Genomic DNA, 13,246 nt, shown 5'->3' with positions numbered 1-13,246 from the left:
GAATGGCCTCCTCCTGTTCCTGTGTGATAGGCTCGAGGGGCTGAATGACCTCCTCCTGTTCCTGTGTGACAAGCTCGAGGGGCTGAATGGCCTCCTCCTGTTCCTGTGTAACAGGCTCGAGGGGCTGAATGGCCTCCTCCTGTTCCTGTGTAACAGGCTCGAGGGGCTGAATGGCCTCCTGTTCCTGTGTAACAGGCTCGAGGGGCTGAATGGGCTCCTCCTGTTCCTGTGTAACAGGCTCCAGGACTTGAATGGCCTCCTCCTGTTCCTGTGTAACAGGTTTGAGGGGCTGAATGGCCTCCTCCTGTTCCTGTGTAACAGGCTCGAGGGGCTGAATGGTCTCCTCCTGTTCCTCTGTGACAGGCTCGAGGGGCTGAATGGTCTCCTCCTGTTCCTCTGTGACAGGCTCGAGGGGCTGAATGGTCTCCTCCTGTTCCTCTGTAACAGGCTCGAGGGGCTGAATGGGCCTCCCCCTGTTCATATCGTTGTACCGTTGAGTGGCTTCCAAGTCCAATTCAAAGGGCATTGAGTCAACCAAAATAGATTCAGAAGTGGTCCAGGCCGGGGAAGAACGGCAGGCTCCCTTCCCTGAAGGACATTAGTGAACCAGTTGGGTTGTTACACCAATCCGGCAACTTCCCTGGTCATTTTTACCTGGTGACTTCCCACAAATCGCCAGCTTGATTGAATCCAATTCCACAACTCGCCCTGGTGGGATTTGAATTGTGATCTCTGGGTTGCCTGGTCCATGTTGTCCTGAGGGGGAGTGGGGGTGCGGGCGGACGGGGGGGCTTTCTCCGGCTCTGATCCATTCCTGTAATTCCCATTTGCAGGTTGGGAGTACGGGTTCACCATCCCACCGGAACGGAAGCCCAAGTCCTGGTCGCCAGCGGAGAAGATGTACCACACCAACAGACGGCGGCGATGGGTGCGCTTGCGGAAAAGGGACCTCAGTCAGGTGGAGACGCTTCGCAAGGTGAGGCCACAGGCATCACACGCACAGGACTTTTTAAACTTCAATCTCGGGGTGTGGGCGTCACTGGCAAGGCCAGCATTTATTGCCCATCCCTAATTGCCTTTGAGAAGGTGGAGGTGAGCCGCCTTCTTGAACCGCTGCAGTCCATGTGGTGAAGGTGCTCCCACAGTGCCATTAGGGAGGGAGTTCCAGGATTTTGACCCAGCGACGATGAAGGAATGGCGACATGTTTCCAAGTCGGGATGGTGTGTGACTTGGAGGGGAACTTGGCGGTGGTGGTGTTCCCATGCGCCTGCTGCCCTTGTCCTTCTAGGTGGTAGAGGTCGCGGGTTTGGGAGGCTGTTAATGTGGTGTATGTGCCTTTAAGAGCAATTATGGTGTATGTGCCTTTAAGAGCCCCAGGTGTGCGTAATGCTGGTAATTGCCACTTGGGCTATGTGGTAAACCACTTTTATCGTTCACTATCGTTACACTATAGTTATCACTGTTATATCGCTATCACTGTTCACACTGTTGTATCACTATACGAGGTCGCCTCTTGTCACGCTGTTATACCTGGGCTGACCACTGCTGACTCCGCCCATGGCTCCACCTACCTGCCCAGGTATAAAGGTGGTCGACTGGCTGGTATTCCTCCTTGTTGGATCCGATCACCCACGAGGGTGGGCTCTGTTATTTAGCCAATAAAAACCTATAGTTACTTTCTTAACTCGTCGCTTTTCATTGGATGAATTGATAGGTATATCAGGCTATATAAGCCTGTGTATTGTGTATATCCTTCAGAAACCCCCCCCAGACTTGCTTAGTAAATACCTATGAACCAACTCCTGTCTTCAGTGTCTTTATCTACACACGGACACTACAGTTAAAACCTTGGCGAGTTGCTACAGTGCATCTTGTAGATGGTACACACTGCAGCCACGGTACGCCGGTGGTGGAGGCAGTGAATGTTTAAGGTGGTGGATGGGGTGCCAATCAAGCGGGCTGCTTTGTCCTGGATGGTGTCGAGCTTTTTGAGTGTTTAATTTGGTTAATGATGGCGAGGGAGAAGGTTAGTAAATGGGGTGAGTGGACAGGGGGAGTCCCCTTTATGGGAAGGCCTGATGTCCTCACATCCAGGGGAGGCTAGTTTCCAAACCATTTCTCAATTTGCAAAAGATTCAACTCAATCACTGCATAATCCAGGCTGACACTCCAGTGCAGTGCTGAGAGAGTGCTGCAATGTCAGAGGTGCCATCTTTCGGATGAGATGTTAAACCGAGGCTCCCCTCTGCCCTCTCAGGTGGATGTAAAAGATCCCACGGCCACTATTTCGAAGAAGAGCAGGGAATTTATCCCCGGTGTCCTGGGTCAATATTTATCCCTCAATCAACATCACTAAAAAACAGGTTATCTGGTCATAGAAACATAGAAACATAGAAGATAGGAGCAGTAGGCCATTCGGCCCCTCGAGCCTGCTCCGCCATTCAATGAGATCATCCAAACTCAGTACCCTGTACCTGCTTTCTCCCCATATCCCTTGATCCCTTTAGCCTTAAGAAATATATCTAACTCCTTCTTGAATATACTTAATGAATTGGCCTCAACTGCCTTGTGTGGTAGAGAATTCCACAGGTTCACCACTCTCTGGGTGAAGAAATTCCTCCTCAACTCTGTCCTAAATGGCTTAGCCCTTATCCTTAGACTGTGACCCCTGGTTCTGGACTCCCCCGCCATCGGGAACATCCTTCCTGCATCTAGTCTGTCTAGTCCTGTTAGAATTTTATAAGTTTCAATGAGATCCCCTCTCATTCTTCTAAACTCCAGCGAGTACAAGCCCAATCGACCCAATCTCTCCTCATACGTCATTCCTGCCATCCCAGGTATTAATCTGGTGAATCTTCGCTGCACTCCCTCCATGGCAAGAACATCCTCCCTCAGATAAGGCAAACAAAACTGCACACAATACTCAAGATGTGGTCTCACCAAGGCCCTGTACAACTGCAGCAAGACATCCTTGTTCCTGTACTCAAACCCTCTCGCTACGAAGGCCAACATACCATTTGCCTTCTTAACCGCCTGCTGCACCTGCATGCTTACCTTCAGCGACTGGTGCACAAGGACACCCAGGTCTCGTTGTACTTCCCCTTCACCCAATCTATTGCCGTTCATTATCGCATTGCTGTTTGTGGGAGCTTGCTGTGTGCAGATTGGCTGCTGCATTTCCCACATTACAACAGTGACTAAACTTCAAAAAGTACTTCATTGGCTGTAAAGTGCTTTGGGACGTCCTGACCTTTCAATGCAAAGTCCTCCTTTTCATGTTCTGCTTGTATTTAAATACACCATGAACCACTAGAGGTCACTGTTGCCCTTTGAATCCAACCAGCGCTGTTCACTAAATCAAACGAGAAGTGGGCCAGAATAAACTCCTCGAGCTAAGAAAAACTAGAATGCCTGCGATGTTGTGTCACAAGATAGCTTCTAAAAATAGTACTGCAAAAAAAAAATGAGGTGGAAAAGTTGCTGTCGGTAAATTTGATGATACACAGTTCTGTAAGGACACGATTGTATGTTAAGTAAACACGGGCTGAGGTCATTTAGAGCTGAATCGTTGCATCATTAAGTCATTAGCTTTTCTCTCTGTTCTTTTGAGATCACTTTGCATCAGGAACAGATTGTGAGGTCTTGTACAGTTTTTAATATACCAGAACCTGTCCCATAGCACTGATTCAACAATCTCAAAGGATGGCAATTTTACAAGGACTGGGACATTATGCCATGTAACACACAATACCCGACCAGAAACAATGGTGACAGCAGAATCCATTACAGGTTTTAAAAATGGATGTGTATAAATATTTGAAAACCAAACATTAAAAGAGTACGCAGATCGGGCAGAGAAACGTCATGTAGTTTTCCTATTAATAACTAGACTGTGTGTTGTATAGATTTTTAGACTCTAGGGGAATCAAGGGATATGGTGATCGGGCGGGAAAGTGGAGTTGAGGTCGATGATCAGCCATGATCTTATTGAATGGCAGAGCAGGCTTGAGGGGCCGAATGGCTGACTCCTGCTCGTAATTCTTATGTTCTTATGTATCCGGTCTGTGTTTGTCAAATTTCAGGAATAACAATCGAGTGTACACTTAGATAAGCACTTTAAGAACATAAGAAAGGATGGCATTCAGCCCCTCGAGCCTGTTACACGGGAACAGGAGGAGGCCATTCAGCCCCTCGAGTCTGTTACATAGGAACAGGAGGAGGCCATTCAGCCCCTCGAGTCTGTTACATAGGAACAGGAGGAGGCCATTCAGCCCCTCGAGCCTGATATATAGGAACAGGAGGAGGCCATTCAGCCCCTTGAGCCAGTTACATAGGAACAGGAGGAGGCCATTCAGCCCCTCGAGCCTGATACATAGAACAGGAGGAGGCCATTCTGCCCCTTGAGCCTGTTACATAGGAACAGGAGGAGGCCATTCAGCCCCTCGAGCCTGATGCATAGAACAGGAGGAGGCCATTCTGCCCCTTGAGCCTGTTACATAGGAACAGGAGGAGGCCATTCTGCCCCTTGAGCCTGTTACATAGGAACAGGAGGAGGCCATTCAGCCCCTCTAGCCTGATATATAGGAACAGGAGGAGGCCATTCAGCCCCTCGAGACTGTTACACAGGAACAGGAGGAGGCCATTCAGCCCCTCGAGTCTGTTACATAGGAACAGGAGGAGGCCATTCAGCCCCTCGAGCCTGTTACATAGGAACAGGAGGAGGCCATTCAGCCCCTCGAGCCTGATACATAGAACAGGAGGAGGCCATTCTGCCCCTTGAGCCCGTTACATAGGAACAGGAGGAGGCCATTCTGCCCCTTGAGCCTGTTACATAGGAACAAGAGGAGGCCATTCAGCCCCTCCAGCCTGATATATAGGAACAGGAGGAGGCCATTCAGCCCCTCGAGACTGTTACACAGGAACAGGAGGAGGCCATTCAGCCCCTCGAGTCTGTTACATAGGAACAGGAGGAGGCCATTCAGCCCCTCGAGCCTGTTACATAGGAACAGGAGGAGGCCGTTCAGCCCCTCGAGTCTGTTACATAGGAACAGGAGGAGGCCATTCAGTCACTCGAGCCTGATATATAGGAACAGGAGGAGGCCATTCAGCCCCTCGAGACAGTTACACAGGAACAGGAGGAGGCCATTCAGCCCCTCGAGCCTGTTACACAGGAACAGGAGGAGGCCATTCAGCCCCTCGAGCCTGTTACATCGGAACAGGAGGAGGCCATTCAGCCCCTCGAGACAGTTACACAGGAACAGGAGGAGGCCATTCTGCCCCTTGAGCCTGTTACATAGGAACAGGAGGAGGCCATTCAGCCCCTCGAGCCTGATATATAGGAACAGGAGGAGGCCATTCAGCCCCTCGAGACTGTTACACAGGAACAGGAGGAGGCCATTCAGCCCCTCGAGCCTGTTACACAGGAACAGGAGGAGGCCATTCAGCCCCTCGAGCCTGTTACATAGGAACAGGAGGAGGCCATTCAGCCCCTTGAGCCTGTTACATAGGAACAGGAGGAGGCCATTCAGCCCCTCGAGCCTGATACATAGGAACAGGAGGAGGCCATTCTGCCACTCGAGCCTGTTACATAGGAAAAAGAGGAGGCCATTCAGCCCCTCGAGCCTGTTACATAGCAACAGGAGGAGGCCATTCAGCCGCTCGAGCCTGTTGTATACGAACAGGAGACGGCCATTCAGCCCCTCGAGCCTGTTCCACAGTAGCAGGAGGAGGCCATTCAGCCCCTCAAGCCTGTTACACAGGAACAGGAGGAGGCCATTCAGCCGTTCGAGTCTGAGACAAGTTATGGACTTTTTCTTTCTCTGAGGTGCACATGAATGGTTGTTGTGCCTTTCAGACCCACAGCCGTTGCCCAAAGAGGAAAACGGGGAACTACAGACCAGTTAGCCTGACATCAGTAGTAGAGAAACTGCTAGAATCTATTATTAAGGATGTGGTAACAGGACACTTAGAAAATAATAATAGGATTGGGCAGAATCAACATGGATTTATGAAAGGGAAATCATGTTTGACGAATCTGTTAGAATTTTTTGAGGTTGTAACTAGCAGAATAGATAAGGGGAAACCAGTGGATGTGGTGTATTGGATTTTCAGAAGGCATTCGATACGGTGCCACACAAGAGGTTATTAAACAAAATTAGGGCTCATGGGATTGGGGGTAATATACTAACATGGATTGGGGATTGGTTAATGGACAGAAAACAGGGAGTTGGAATAAACGGGTCATTTTCGGGTTGGCAGGCTGTGACTAGTGGGGTACCGCAAGGATCAGTGCTTGGGCCTCAGCTATTCACAATCTACATCAATGATTTGGATGAAGGGACCAAATGTGATATATCCAAGTTTGCTGATGATACAAAGCTGGGTGGGAATGTAAGTTGTGAGGAGGATGCAAAGAGGCTTCAAGGGGATATAGACAGGCTCAGTGAGTGGGCAAGAACATGGCAAATGGAATATAATGTGGAGAAATGTGAAGTTATCCACTTTGGTAGGAAAAATAGAAAAGCAGAGTATTTTTTAAATGGTGAGAGATTGGGAAATGTTGGTGTTCAGAGGGACCTGGGTGTCCTTGTACACGATCACTGAAAGTTAACATGCAGGTACAGCAAGCAATTAAGTGAGCAAATGGTATGTTGGCCTTTATTACAAGAGGATTTGAGTATAAGAGTAGAAACATTTTACTGCAATTATATAGGGCCCTGGTGAGACCACACCTGGAGTATTGTGGACAGTTTTGGTCTCCTTACCTAAGGAAGGATATACTTACCATAGAGGGAGTGCAACGAAGGTTCACCAGACTGGTTCCTGGGGTGGGGGGGATTGTCCTATGAGGAGAGATTGAGTAGACTAGGCTTATATTCTCTAGAGTTTTAGAAGAATGAGAGGGGATCTCATTGAAACATACAAAATTCTTAAAGGCTTGACAGGGTAGATGCAGGGAGGATGTTTCCCTTGGCTGGGGTGTCCAGAACCAGGGGTCACAGTCTTAGAATAAGGGCTCGGCCATTTAGGACTGAGATGAGGAGAAATTTCTTCACTCAGAGGGTGGTGAATCTTTGGAATTCTCTACCCCAGAGGGCTGTGGAGGCTCAGTCGTTGAGTATATTCAAGGCTGAGATCGATAGATTTTTGGATATTAAGGGAATCAAGGGATATGAGGATAGGGCGGGAAAGTGGAGTTGAGTTAAGAACATAAGAACATAAGAAATAGGAGCAGGAGTCGGCCATTCGGCCCCTCGAGCCTGCTCCGCCATTCAATAAGATCATGGCTGTTCTTCGACCTCAACTCCACTTTCCTGCCCTATCCCCATATCCCTAGATTCCCCTGGAGTCCAAAAATCTATCTCTGGGGCAGAGAATTCCAAAGATTCACAACCCTCTGAGTGAAGAAATTCCTCCTCATCTCAGTCTTAAATGGCCGACCCCTTATCCTGAGTCTATCCCCCTAGTTCTAGACACTCCAGCCAGGGGAAACAATCTCTCAGCATCTACCCTGTCAATCCCCCTCAGAATCTTGTATGTTTCACTGAGATCACCTCTCATTCTTCTAAACTCCAGAGAGTATCGGCCCATTCTACACAATCTCTCATCATAGGACAGCCCTCTCATCCCAGGAATCAACCTAGTGAACCTTCGTTGCACCGCCTCCAAGGCAAGTATATCCTTCCTTAGATAAGGAGACCAAAACTGTGCACAGTACTCCAGGTGTGGTCTCACCAAGGCCCTGTACAATTGTAGCAAGACTTCCTCACTCTTATACTCCAACCCCCTTGCAATAAAGGCCAACATGCCATTTGCCTTCCTTATTGCTTGCTGTTCCTGCATGCTAACTCTCTGTGTTTCTTGCACGAGGACACCCAAATCTCTCTCAACACCAATATTTGAAAGTTTCTCAACATTTAAAAAATATTCTGTTTTTCTATTCTTCCTACCAAAGTGAATAACCTCACATTTCCCTACATTACACTCCATCTGCCACCTTACTGCCCACTCACTCAGTCTATCTATATCCCTTTGCAGACTCTCTGTTCTCCTCATAGCTTACTGTCCCACCTAGCTTTGTATCATCAGCAAACTTGGATACTTTACACTCGGTCCCTTCATCTAGGTCATTAATATAGATTGTAAATAGCTGAGGCCCCAACACTGATCCTTGCGGCATCCCACTAGTTACAGCCTGCCAACCTGAAAAAGACCCGTTTATCCCTACTCTCTGTTTTCCAATCCTCTATCCATGCTACTATATTACCCCCAACCCCATGAGTCCTGATCTTGTGTAATAACCTTTTATGTGGCACCTTATCGAATGCCTTTTGGAAATCCAAATATACTACATCCACTGGTTCCCCTTTATCTACCCTGCTAGTTACATCCTCAAAAAACTCTAATAAATTTGTCAAACACGATTTCCCTTTCATAAAACCATGTTGACTCTGCCTAATCATGTTAGGATTTTCTAAGTGCCCTGATTCCACTTCCTTAACAATGGATTCCAGCATTTTCCTGACGACTGATGTTAGGCTAACTGGCCTGTAGTTCCTTGTTTTTTCTCTCCCTCCTTTCTTGAATAGCGGTGTTACATTTGCGACCTTCCAATCCACTGGGACCATTCCAGAATCTAGGGAATTTTGGAAGATCAAAACCAATGCATCCACTATCTCTTCAGCCACCTCTTTTAGAACCCTAGGATGGAGACCGTCAGGTCCAGGGGATTTGTCAGCTTTTAGTCCCATTAGTTTCTCTAGTACTTTTTCTCTACTTATATTAATCACGTTAAGTTCCTCACCCTCATTAGACCCTTGGTTCCCCACCATTTTTGGTATGCTTTTTGTGTCTTCTACTGTGAAGACAAATACGAAATATTTTTTTAACGTTTCTGCCATTTCTTTATTCCCCATAATAATTTCTCCTGTCTCAGCCTCTAAGAGACCAACGTTTACTCTGCTGCACTGCTACCGTTAAACTCTCTGCCCCTTCCTGTCACATTCTGCTTATTTTTACCCAAATCGCTACACTACTCTATTGCCGTGACCTTTCCCTTTAGTTTTCTAAATTTCCCCTCATCTGACCCCTCCCCCCACTTTGTTTTTAGTTTAAAGCCCTGTCTACAGCCCTAGTTATTCGATTCGCCAAGAAATAGTAGGAGCTTGCAACAAAGGTAGTGCAATAATCGTGGGGCGGATCAGCCATGATCTTATTGAATGGCGGAGCAGGCTCGAGGGGCTGAATGGCCTGCTCCTGCTCCTATTTCTTATGTGCCCTCGTATTTCTAACACTGTTTGATAAGGAACAGGACTGTGAGATTAAACAGACTACATGATGCAATATTGTAACTGGGTTATGTAAATTTTAATCAGATCACCCCTTAACCTTCTAAATTCCATGGAATACAACCCTAGTTTGTGTAATCGCTCCTCATAATTTAGCCCTTGGAGTCCGGGAATCATTCTTGTAAATCTAGAATCATTAGTTTTAAACTCTCAGGACTCAACTCGTTTTCCATGCAGTAAAGAACATTGAGTGAGAGAGACAGAGGGAACCCTGACTGATGTACTAGGGAGGGCACAGAGGAGATTGACCAGGATGTTTCCTGGACTGGAGAATTTTAGCTATGAGGAAAGATTGGATAGGCCGGGGTTGTTTTCTTTGAGGAGGCTGAGGGGAGATTTAATTGTGGTGTATAAAATTATGAGGGGCCTAGATAGAGTGGATAGGAGGGACCTATTTCGCTTAGCAGAGAGGTCAATAACCAGGGGGCATAGATTTGAAGTAATTGGTAGAAGGATTAGAGGGGAGTTGAGGAGAACTTTTTTCACCCAGAGGGTGGTGAGGGTCTGGAACTCACTGCCTGAAAGGGTGGTCGAGGCAGAAACCCTCATCACATTTAAAAAGTACTTGGACATACACTTGAAGTGCCGAAACCTACAGGGCTACGGACCAAGAGCTGGAAAGTGGGATTGGGCTGGATCGCTCTTTGTCGGCCGGCACAGACACGGTGGGCCGAATGGCCTCCTTCTGTGCCGTAAATTTCAATGATTCTTCTGTGATAAAAATGCACAGAACATGAAGGGATGGGACAGGATCGATAGAAACAGACTGTTTCCCGTGGTTGAGGAGGTCTAGAACAAGGGGACATGGAGTAAGATTAAAGGTAAGAGATTTAGGTCCGAGCGCAGGAGCACCTTCATTTTACAGAGAGTTGCGAGGTTGTGGAATTCACTACCGGAGTTAGTGATTGAAGCAGAGACCACGTCAACAGTGAAGAATGGGTTGGAAAGGTGGGAGATGGAAAAGGGGGATTAACGGCAGATACATGGGTTTAGGATACTGCTCGTGGGGAACATAAATATCAACACAAACTGGTTGGGGCGAAAGACCTTTTCCATGTTGTCATTTCTATATCATGTAACTAAACAACAACTTACATTTATATAGCACCTTTAATGTAGTAAAACGTCCGAGGGCACTTCACAGGAGCGTTATCAGTCAAAATTTGACACCGAACCACGTGAGATATTAGGACAGGTGAGCAAAAGCTTGGTCAAAGAGGTAGGTTTTAAGCAACGTCTTAAAGGCGGAGGAGAGGTAGAGAGGCGGAGAGGTTTAGGGAGGGAATTCCAGAGCTTAGGGCCCTGGCAGCTGAAGGCACGGGCATTAAACGTGGAGCGATTAAAATCGGGGGATGCTCAAGAGGCCAGAATTGGAGGAGCGCAGAGATCTCGGGGGGCTGTAGGGCTGAAGGAGGTTACAGAGATAGGAAGGGGCGAGGTCCATGGAGGGATTTGAAAACAAGGATGAAGATTTTAAAATCGAGGCGTTGCTTAACCGGGAGCCAATGTAGGTCAGTGAGCACAGGGGTGATGGGTGAACGGGACTTGGTGCGAGTTAGGAAGCAGATTTTTGGATGACCTCAAGTTTACGGAGGGTAGAACATGGGAAGTCAGCCAGGAGTGCGTGGAATGTAATGGAGACACAAGCAGGTTATTAACATTAGACCAAGTGTCAGAACCACAGTATAAGGATTAGCATCAAGCTTCATGTAAAACTCCAGGTATTAAAGGATTTTTTTACTGAAAATGCGAGAGGTGGAATACGTGCTCAGTCAAACCAACTCATTCTCTGCTGATTCACGAATGTAAATAGAATGAGCTATGGACTGGAATAAGAACATTCCAGATTGAGGCTGTACCTGCCCTGGGAGTGTTTGACGGGACAGTGTAGAGGGAGCTTTACTCTGTATCTAACCCGTGCTGTTCCTGCCCTGGGAGTGTTTGATGGGCCAGTGTAGAGAGAGCTTTACTCTGTATCTAACCTGTGCTGTACCTGCCCTGGGAGTCTTTGATGGGACAGTGTAGAGGGAGCTTTACTCTGTATCTAACCCGTGCTGTACCTGCCCTGGGAGTGTTTGATGGGACAGTGTAGAGGGAACTTTACTCTGTATCTAACCCATGCTGTACCTGCCCTGGGAGTGTTTGATGGGACAGTGTAGAGGGAGCTTTACTCTGTATCTAACCCGTGCTGTACCTCCCCTGGGAGTGTTTGATGGGACAGTGTAGAGGGAGCTTTATTCTGTATCTAACCCGTGGTGTACTTGCCCTGGGAGTGTTTGATGGGACAGTTGTCGAGGGAGCTTTACTCTGTATCTAACCCGTGCTGTACCTGCCCTGGGAGTGTTTGATGGGACAGTGTCGAGGGAGCTTTACTCTGTATCTAACCCGTGCTGTACCTGCCCTGGGAGTGTTTGATGGGACAGTGTAGAGGGAGCTTTACTCTGTATCTAACCCGTGCTGTACCTGCCCTGGGAGTATTTGATGGTACAGTGTCGAGGGAGCTTTACTCTGTATCTAACCCGTGCTGTACCTGCCCTGTGAGTGTTTGATGGGACAGTGTAGAGGGAGCTTTACTCTGTATCTAACCCATGCTGTACCTGCCCTGGGAGTGTTTGATGGGACAGTGTAGAGGGAGCTTTACTCTGTATCTAACCCATGCTGTACCTGCCCTGGGAGTGTTTGCTGGGACAGTGTAGGAACTTTACTCTGTATCTAACCCATGCTGTACCTGCCCTGGGAGTGTTTGACGGGACAGTGCAGAGGGAGCTTTACTCTGTATCTAACCCGTGCTTTACCTGCCCTGGGAGTGTTTGATGGGACAGTGTAGAGGGAGCTTTACTCTGTATCTAACCCGTGCTGTACCTGCCCTGGGAGTGTTTGCTGGGACAGTGTAGGAACTTTACTCTGTATCTAACCCATGCTGTACCTGCCCTGGGAGTGTTTGACGGGACAGTGCAGAGGGAGCTTTACTCTGTATCTAACCCGTGCTTTACCTGCCCTGGGAGTGTTTGATGGGACAGTGTAGAGGGAACTTTACTCTGTATCTAACCCATGCTGTACCTGCCCTGGGAGTGTTTGATGGGACAGTGTAGAGGGAGCTTTACTCTGTATCTAACCCGTGCTGTACCTGCCCTGGGAGTGTTTGATGGGACAGTGTAGAGGGAGCTTTATTCTGTATCTAACCCGTGGTGTACTTGCCCTGGGAGTGTTTGATGGGACAGTTGTCGAGGGAGCTTTACTCTGTATCTAACCCGTGCTGTACCTGCCCTGGGAGTGTTTGATGGGACAGTGTCGAGGGAGCTTTACTCTGTGTGGTAAACCACTGTTTGTATTCCTGTTTGTCCTGTTTGTATTCCACTGTGTACATGCCTGGACATGCCTCGGCTGACTCCTCCCACAGGTCCTAGTATAAAGGTGACTGCTCCCCAGCCCTTGTATCCTGGACCGGTCGACCACTCGAGGCAGACCTCCATTCTGTTGTTAATAAAAGCCTTTGGTTACTCTTCTAACTCTCAGTCTTTTATGAGTAATTGATAGCGCATCAATTTTATTAACAACATTTTTATAATGGAGAAGATCCTCACACCAGCATGCCTGGACTTAGATCATCGGGAGGCGGACTCATCCACCAAGTTTACTCACTGGCTTAAGTGTTTTGAAAAATTCCTGACCGCCTCCGAAGCAATCAAATCGGACGAGGACAAACTGGATGTCCTGACCTCCAAAGTGAACCACCGAGTGTACTCGGTCATCCAAGACGCGACCTCGTACGCGGATGCTATCAAGCTCCTCAAGGACCAGTACACGCGCCCAGTGAACGAAGTGTACGCCAGGCACCTCCTGGGGAGTCGTAAGCAACAACCTGGGGAATCGACCGTGGCATACCTTCAGGCACTGT

General features: G+C 48.1%; 1 protein-coding gene across 6 annotated transcripts in view; it reads left to right on the top strand.

Moving 5' to 3' along the window:
- Positions 1-13,246, top strand: part of dysf (dysferlin, limb girdle muscular dystrophy 2B (autosomal recessive)) — a 456,546-nt gene that overhangs the window by 269,600 nt on the left and 173,700 nt on the right. For all 6 annotated transcript variants that reach the window (XM_085975973.1, XM_085975981.1, XM_085976004.1 and 3 more), the window contains one exon: positions 834-976. In XM_085975973.1, the coding sequence (XP_085832099.1) occupies positions 834-976 (143 nt within the window). The remainder of the gene's footprint in view (positions 1-833; positions 977-13,246) is intronic.

This window comes from Somniosus microcephalus, chromosome 2 (genome assembly GCF_052327205.1).
Source record: "Somniosus microcephalus isolate GS21.2 chromosome 2, FLI_Smic_1.0, whole genome shotgun sequence".
NCBI classification, from domain to species: domain Eukaryota; kingdom Metazoa; phylum Chordata; class Chondrichthyes; order Squaliformes; family Somniosidae; genus Somniosus; species Somniosus microcephalus.
Note: the sequence above shows the minus strand (reverse complement) of the source record. Positions and strands in the feature narration are given on the sequence as shown.